The sequence below is a fragment of the Rhinopithecus bieti genome, unplaced genomic scaffold (assembly GCF_001698545.2).
Source record: "Rhinopithecus bieti isolate Rb0 unplaced genomic scaffold, ASM169854v2 scaffold_11252, whole genome shotgun sequence".
In the NCBI taxonomy this organism is placed as follows: domain Eukaryota; kingdom Metazoa; phylum Chordata; class Mammalia; order Primates; family Cercopithecidae; genus Rhinopithecus; species Rhinopithecus bieti.
Window position 1 is genome coordinate 893,323 of NW_016806895.1, and position 8,773 is coordinate 902,095.

Below are 8,773 nucleotides of genomic sequence, written 5' to 3' on the forward strand. Positions count from 1 at the left end.
GTACTTTGGGAGGCCGAGGTGGGAGGATTGCTTGAACCCAGTAGTTCGAGACCAGCCTGGTCACAATAGCGAGAGCACTACCGGAAACCCAAAATAGGAGCCGGGCATGGTGGCGCACACTTTTGGCCCCAGCTACCCCGTAGGCTGAAGCAGGAGGATTACTTGAGTCCACAAGGTTGAGACTGCGGAGTTGCCACCACTGCACTCCAGCTTGGGAGACCTTGTCTCCAAAAAAACAAACCCAAAAAACAAAAATTCAAAAGTGGAACCCAGTTAGGATGACCTCGAAATACTCTAGCTGCTAGGCCCGACTAGTGCACTAGGCTGCCTCGTGCACTTGTTCACAACAGGTGTTTTGTCAAGCGTAGGCATTGCGAGGGATCTGGGCATGTTGGTGAATAAAACATTTACTCTCTGCTCCGGGGTAATTTATAATCTGGTGTGGAAGGTGGGCCTGGCTTCATTAGGTCTCATCTGCCACTAAGTGTCACTTGTTAACAATTACAAGGTCCTTTCCTGCACTCCATGGGTGTAAATGCCTGTCTTCAGGTCGGGCATGGCGGTTCACGCATCATCCCAGCACTTTGGGAGGCCGAGGCGGGCGGATCACTTGAAGTCAGGAGTTCGAGACCAGCCTAGCCAACATGGTGAAACCCCCATCTCTGCTAAAAACATAAAAATTAGCCGAGCGTGGTGGTGGGCGCCTGTAATCCCAGCTACTGGGAGGCTGAGGCAGGAGAATCACGTGAATCCAGGAGGCAGTGGTTGCAGTGAGCGCCACTGCACTCCAGCCTGGGCGACAAAGCAAGACCCTATCTCAAAAAAATTAAATTCTTATTTTCACCGATTTTACGGTTTGCTCAAGGTGTCTGTTCTCAAATGTTTGCTTGGGAGCTCAATTTTAAACTGCCTACAAATATTAAAAGATGTATGAATGCTCAGGAGAAAATGCTTTGCTAATTTATATCTTCTGGGCCCTCATTTTTATTAGATCAAGTTCATTGGCTGTTGATTCAACACACTTTGGTTGAGCTCTTAATGTGCACTGAGCACAGACATGACCAAGTCTGAAGTAACTGTCAGTATACTGTGTAAGTTCCACAACACAATGCTGGGACTTGTCACAGTACAGAAATAAGGGGCAGGTGCAAAAAAAAAGATTAATAGCCTGGGGCCGGGTGCCGTGGCTCACACCTGTATCCCAGCACTTTGGGAGGCCGAGGCGGGACGATTGTTTGAGCTCAGAGTTTGAGGCCAGTCTGGGCAACAAAGCAAGACCCTGTCTCTAATAAAAAAGAAAAGAAAAAAGAAAAAAAAAAATGGCCCGGGATGATCAAGAAATGTGGAAAATGTATCTGTGAAGAGTGTCAAAAAATGTTAAGTAGGAAATGGTGAATGAATAATCAGATTATCACACAACCTAAATTAATAGCATGTGGATTGAGATTGCACTGTAGCTAGACCTGGGACAAATTATTCTTTAGAATGAAAAATCAATGCATAACCATAATAATGAACAGTGTTTTCTTCTTTTGACTGTAAACTTTTAATTCTTAGTTTTTATTCTGGTAAATGAAAACAAAAAATAATCAAAAGAATTTTATTTGTCATTGACAGTTCAATATAAATTAAGTAAAACATTAATTCATTTATTCTGCACTATTATCAGAATTTTCTAATTTTCCATAAAGTGACCATTTCTAAACATATAGCTTAATGGTCAAAAATAAGTTCAATAAAACTATTAGGTTTACAAATATCAGAAGTGAAGACTGTGGTCTATAATTCCTTTCCCCTACCAAAGTTAAAATATAATTGTCATTCCAGTGAAATCAAAATATTTAAGAATAGCACGACTCGTAAACAAGTGATGGGAACACTACTAATTCCTCAGACTTCCCTCTGGCATACTTTTGATAAAGATCTCCAGCCAGGCACGGTGCTCAAAGCCTGTAACCCAGCACTTGGGAGGCTGAGACGGCGGATCACGAGGGTCAGCGAGATCGAGACCATCCTGGCTAACACGGTGAAACCCCGTCTCTACTAAAATAATACAAAAAAAACTAGCCAGGCGAGGTGGCGGGTACCTGTAGTCTCAGCTACTCGGGAGCTGAGGCAGGAGAATGCCTAAACCAGGAGGTGGAGCTTGCAGTGAGCCGCAGATCGATGCCACTGCACTCCAGCCTGGGCGACAGAGCGAGACTTCTATCTCTCAAAAAAAAAAAAAAAAGAAACAAAAAGTTTCGGTCTCCGAAACTCAGTAAAATACAGGAATTTTGGCACAAACATTTTAATCTTGTCAAGCACAATGTAAGGAAAGCCTCAAAAGATTATTAAGATTGACCATAATTCACCAATATCAGTCCCTAAGATAATTTTCTGAATTAAAATAATGGGTTTTTCTTTTGTTTTAGGATTTTTTTTTTCTTTTTTGCCACACTGGTTTTTTTAAGACCTCATCATGTCTTGATGCTCACCCTCAAATTCCTCCATAGATCATGTTTAGTATTTACTGTCTTTTGTATTGTCTTTAATCCTGTAACTAGTCCCTTCATTTCATGCATTATCGTCCGAGTATTCGTCCTCCTTATTCTCTTACTTCGTTCCCTGCCTACCATGTGCTGCTTGGGTGTGGTAGGTTACAGATACAGAATCTGCTTCCCGTTTGCGCAGGTGTTTCATTTGCATAAAGACTGGATGGCATTGGTTTGCTCCATCTCTGGATTATTTCGGCTGTTGAACTTTTGTGAAAATACTCCCTTTGGCATGAGCATAACAAGGAAGGAACACAAAGACACACACATGATGATGACTGACCAAAAAGCCTTTCTTCTCAATGTTTGTAAGAGGAAACGAAGCCACAGAAAAGAGTTTCCCATGGGCGCTGGGTCACTAACTGGAGCTCCAGTGGCCTGACTTTTCAGAGGTGCGTCCTTTCCGTCTATCTACTTCCTGGTCCAAGAAACAGAGAAAAGCGAGCAGGTTGAACTGATTATAAGTTTCTGCCTTTCCTCTACATTTCTGCCATCGCCCAAACGCTCACAAATTCTTGAAAAGGAAGCTGGTTCTGCGGTTTAGGACATGAGAAAGCATCTTAACACCAGTGGCTTTAGGTTGTCATGAGATATAGACCATGCCAGATTAATCCAGCTTCAGTTAAGAATCTCCTGAAGAGGATCCAGAAGCTTGTGCCATGACAGTTAAAGAGGTGGAGGGTCAAGCCCTGGCTCTTTTTTTTTTTTTTGTTTCCTGAGACAAAGTCTTGCTCTCTGGTATGCCCAGCTTGCGGTGCAGTGATGCAATCTCAGCTTACTTTACCACCCTTCGTGTTTGAGCGATGTCTGCCATGCCTCAAGCCCCCCGAGTACGCTGGGATTGTAGTGTGTGCCACCGGGAATGCCCAGCTAATTTTGTATTTTTAGCAGAGGTGGGTTTCACCATGTGGCCAGGCTCGCTGGGTCTTGACATACTGACCTCCAGTGATCCACCCACGCCCTGGTAAGCCTCTGCTCCTGACGCTCATGGAGTTTAGCTGAGGTTTGCAGTGTGGCCCTTTTGAAGTTGAAGACTGTTGGTTGGGAGAAACCGAATGTGGAATAGAAAAGCTAGTTCAAATTCGTATAAATCATCCCTGCTATAGTTTAGATTCTCCGTAGGGTAGTAGTTTCTTTCAGAAGGAAAAATATGAGCTATGCAGGTCATATGAGGGTCTTCTTATCCTATTATATATCTCTAGTAACTCTGGGCAGTAATCAGAAGCAAAGTAAATCTGGACCATGATAGGACATTTAGATGAATCTGGCAAGACACTGAGTTGTGTTAACTGGACACCAAGCAGGCAATGGCTGGAAGGTTTTGCTCTCTTTGTGCTAAAGGTTTGGAAACCCGCTGGAAGAAGAATCACTTTGACAAGAAGTGACTGTGTAGTCTGCCGCAGTCTTCTCTTGGGTCCAACTTGCCACTGCCTGTTTAGTCCATTGGTGAGGCCCAGCCAGGTCACAACTTGACGTCACAGCCGCCTTGCTATGTCTCATTACGAGCTTGTTGGGCAAGACCCATGTCACATGACAGTCACTGGAAGGTAAAGAGAGAGGTATGAAGCACAGTGTTAAGAATGAAGTCTGCCACTGCCAGGGATAAGGAATATGACATAAAAACAAACCAGGGATTCACATGGTTAATCCAGTCCTCGACAGGGCCAGTGTGTCCATCTCTTCATTCTCCAGTCCTTAGGACAGAAAAAATGTAAATTCCCATTTCAGACCCTCCTAGACCACCTCTCATCAGAGATGCTTTGGTTGATATATAACATATGTAGCGGTTTATAGTTCCCCGTATGTATAAATTTAATACCAGTGCTCCGCCTGATACCCATTAGAGGCGCGAGCGGTGCGTCAAGTAACTAGAGGCCCGAATGGGTCGTACGAGGCGCTTGGACATGTCATAGGAGCAGGAGCCTGCGATTCACATTTGGTCAGAGAATGCTGGAGTAGTTAAAAAAAAAAAAAAGGGCTGAAGTTTCTGGACTGACGCGTGAAGGTGATACGGCGGTGTAGAACTCATATGAGAAGTAAAGCCAGGCTTTGAAAAACGCAACAAAAGTTTAAACGCACACAGCAGAAAAGAAATGGTAAACCAAGTGCCAGTGTCGGGTCCCTGTTTGTTGTAAACAGAATATGACAGACTGGGGAACTGATAATGAATGCTTACAGAAAGCTGGTTATGACTTAGGAAGCTGAGACCAAGATCAAGGTGCTGGCATCTGATGCGAAGGGCCTTCTTGCTCTCGTGTCATACAAGATGAAGGCGACACAATGGCAAAGAGAGGAAGGACCGCAAGTCATCCTATTAGTACAGGATTCCACTCCCCACCAATTAATGAACCCGATTCCAGAGAAGAATGCATAAGTCCATTCATGGAGGGCTGCCCTTGTGACCTAATGTTACCTCTTAAAGCCCTGCCTCTGCTACACTGTTGTTATTGAGGCTTAAGTTTCCAACATATGAACCTTGAGGGGACCACATTCAGAATCATAGGCGCAAAGTGTTTCAGTTTATATACCCTCTCTTGCATTGCTGTTAATTTTTTTTTTTTTTTTTTTTTTTTTTTTTTGTTGAGCGGAGTTGGCTCTGTCGCCCACTGGAGGGCAGTGGCGTGATCTCCGCTCGACTGCAAGCTTCCGCGCTTCCTGGGTTCACGCCGATTCTCGCCTCAGCCTCCCAGAGTAGCTGGGACTACAGGCGCCCGCCACCTCGCCCGGCTAATTTTTTTTGTATTTTTAGTAGAGACGGGGTTTCACTGTGTTCGCCAGGATGGTCTCGATCTCCTGACCTTGTGATCCACCCGTCTCGGCCTCCCAAAGTGCTGGGATTACAGGCTTGAGCCACCGCGCCCGGCCCATTGCTGTAATTAATTCCAAGTTTGTTTTTCTTTTTTTTTTTTTTGGAGACAGAGTCTCACTCTGTCACCCAGGCTGGAGTGCAGTGGTGTGATCTCAGCTCACTGCAACCTCTGCCTCCCAGGTCTGAGTGATTCTCCTGCCTTAGCCTCCGGAGTAGCCCGGATTATAGGCGCCTGCCACCGTGACCGGATAATTTTTGTAGGTTTAGTAGAGACAGGGTTTTGCCATGTTGGCCAGGCTTGTCTCAAACTCCTGACCTCAAGTGATCCACCTTCCTCGGCCTCCCAAAGTGCTGGGATTACAGGTGTGAGCCACCGTGCCCAGCCTATAATTCTGATGCAGAAAATTTTCTTAAGGACAATTCTTACTCATTTTTGTATTCTCTGGATCTGGTATACATCTGGTAAGCATTCAATCAAAGTTTAAAAAAAATGATTGAGTGAATGGATTACAATCTTTAAAGTCATGTAAGGAAGCAACTTTTAAAAGTATACTATTTCAAGAAAATTGCTTCCTTAGTATTCTAAGCACATTCTGAAGGTGAAAGAGTTGACAAGTCTGAATTAACTATATATGCAAACTCTTAACACTATATCCAGTAAGACAGTGGGGTTCAAAGTGTGCACCACAAACCAGCAGCAGGAGCATCAACTGGGAGCTTGTTAGAAATTCTCCAGCCCTACTCCAGACATACTGAATGAGAACCTCTAGGGTTGTGGTTCAGGAATCTGTTTTCAACCAGTTCTCCGGATGATTCTTGAACACACTAAAGTTTGAGAAACACCATTTCAAAATATCATCATTTACAAAACAAGTCTTATCAGGACTTCTGTTTAAGAAGACTCACCAGTATGACCAGTACAACTTGCCATTTCTTAGTGAAAAGATCATCAGTGAGAACCACAAGGCTCTGTGTCTCTCGGGAAATGACTCGGCCGTTGTAAGCCTCGGCATCCTCCACTGCACTGTGCCTTATACTCTTCATAAGGTTACAGTGAAGAGCAAAGAACACAGTTCACATGAAGGTTCCTTGTAGATGATAAAAAGTAATCAAATACTACAGCAAGAGCTTTCTGGTTGTTTTTCTTAGACAGGGTCTCACTGTTGCCCAGGCTGGAGTGCAGTGGTGCAATCGCAGCTCACTACAACCTCCCCAGGCTCAGGTGATCCTCCTACCTCAGCCGCCCAAGTAGCCAGGACCACAAGGACACACCACCATGCCTGGCTAATTTTTGCATTTTTTATAGAGATGGGGTCTCATTATATTGCCTAGGCTGGTGTTGAACTCCTGGGCTCAAGCAATTTGTCCACCTCAGCCTCCCAAAGTGCTGGGATTACAAGTGTGAGCCACCACACCCAGCCAAGTAAGAGCTATTTAAGTGTGCCTATGGCATTGGCATGGTCACGGTATTGACATTTCCAGGGGGATTTTGCTAAGAATTAGTATAGGTAAAAGATAAACTAATTTCAAAACTTACTACAATGCTATAGAAACCAAAATAGTGTGACACTGGCATAAGAACAGACATACAAATGAATGGAACAGAATTAAAAGTGCAAACATAAACTCTTATATTTATGGTCAATTGATTTTTGACAAGCTTACTGTTATACTCGAATTGTGTTCCCCCAAAATTAATATGTTGAAGCTCTAAGCCGCAATGTGACTGTATTTAGAGATAGGGCCTTTAAGGAGGTAACTAAGGTTAAATGGGGTCATCAGGGCGGGGCCCTAATCCAACAGGACTAGCGTCCTTATAAAAAGAGGAAGAGACACCAGGAGTGTGTGTATATAGAGGAAAGGCCATGTGAGGGCTCAGAGAGAAGGCATCCATTTGGAATTTGGAAGTCAGGAAGGCAGCCCTCACCAGAGACCAACCAGGCCAGCACCTTGATCTTGGACTTTCAGTCTCCAGAAGTGGGAGAAAATAAATTTATGTTGTTTAAGCCACCCAGTCTGTGGGATGCTGCTATGGCAGCCTGAGCAGACTAATATAGCTACCAAGACAATTCATTGGGTAGAAAACTGTCTTTTCATCAAATGGTGCTAAGGCACTGGATAGCCACATGCAAAAGAATGAAGGTTGATCCCTACCTCATATCACATATAAAAATTAGTTCAAGGCCGGGTGTAGTGGCTCACACCTATAATCTCAGCGCTTTGGGAGGCCGAGGCAGGTAGATCACTTGAGGTCAGCAGTTGGAGACCAGCCTGACCAACATGGCAAAACCCCATCTCTACTAAAAATACAAAAATTAGCCAGGCATGGTGGTATGCGCCTGTAGTCCCAGCTACTTGGGAGGCTGAGACAGGAGAATTGCTTGAACCCGGGAGGCGGAGGTTGCAGTGAGCAGCCTGGGTGACAGAGCAAGACTCCGTCTCAAAAACAAAAAAATAAAATAAAATAAAATAAAAATAGTTCAAAATAGATCACAGACCTATGTAATGCTACAACTATAAAACTATTAGAAGAAAACATAGGGGTTGCTATGGTTTGAGTGTATCCCTTAAAAAAATCACATGTTGGAAACTTAATCCCTCTGCCTTCATGAGCAGATTAATTAATTAATAAAGGCTCTGCCCTCATACATGGATTAATGTCACTATCATGGGAGTGGGTTTGTTCTTGCATGCCCTCTCACCATGTGATGCCCTCTGCCATATTATGACACAGCAAGAAGGCCCCAACCAAATGCCAGGCACCATGTTCTTAGACTTCTCAGCCTCCCGAACCATGAGCTAAGTAAATTTCTTTAGAAATTACCCAGTCTATATTCAAAAGCTAGCAGAAGGCAAGAAATACTAAAATCAGAGAAGAACTGAAGGAGATAGAGACACAAAAAACTCTTCAAAAAAAATCGATGAATCCAGGAGCCGGTTTTTTGAAAAGATCAAGAAAATTGATAGACTGCTAGCAAGACTAATAAAGAAGAAAAGAGAGAAGAACCAAATAGACGCGATAAAAAATGATAAAGGGGGTATCACCACCGACCCCACAGAAATACAAACTACCATCAGAGAATACTATAAACACCTCTACGCAAATAAACTAGAAAACCTAGAAGAAATGAATAAATTCCTGGACACATGTACTCTCCCGAGACTAAACCAGGAAGAAGTTGAATCCCTAAATAGACCAATAGCAGGCTCTGAAATTGAGGCAATAATTAATAGCCTACCAACCAAAAAAAGTCCAGGACCAGATGGAATCACAGCCAAATTCTACCAGAGGTACAAGGAGGAGCTGGTACCATTCCTTCTGAAATTATCTCAGTCAACAGAAAAAGAGGGAATCCTCCCTAACTCATTTTATGAGGCCAACATCATCCTGATACCAAAGCCTGGCAGAGACACAACAAAAAAAGAGAAT

At 43.7% G+C, this 8,773-nt stretch overlaps 1 protein-coding gene across 3 annotated transcripts in view; it reads right to left on the reverse strand.

Moving 5' to 3' along the window:
* Positions 1-3,530: 3,530 nt before the first annotated feature.
* RDH11 (retinol dehydrogenase 11) overlaps positions 3,531-8,773 on the reverse strand; it is a 21,647-nt gene continuing 16,404 nt past the window's right edge. Inside the window, exon 7 of one of the 3 annotated variants that reach the window (XM_017878603.1) lies at positions 3,531-4,074. In XM_017878603.1, the coding sequence (XP_017734092.1) occupies positions 3,870-4,074 (205 nt within the window). In that variant the 3' untranslated portion in view covers positions 3,531-3,869. The remainder of the gene's footprint in view (positions 4,075-8,773) is intronic. The other 2 variants (XM_017878602.1, XM_017878604.1) reach the window with 2 other exon arrangements.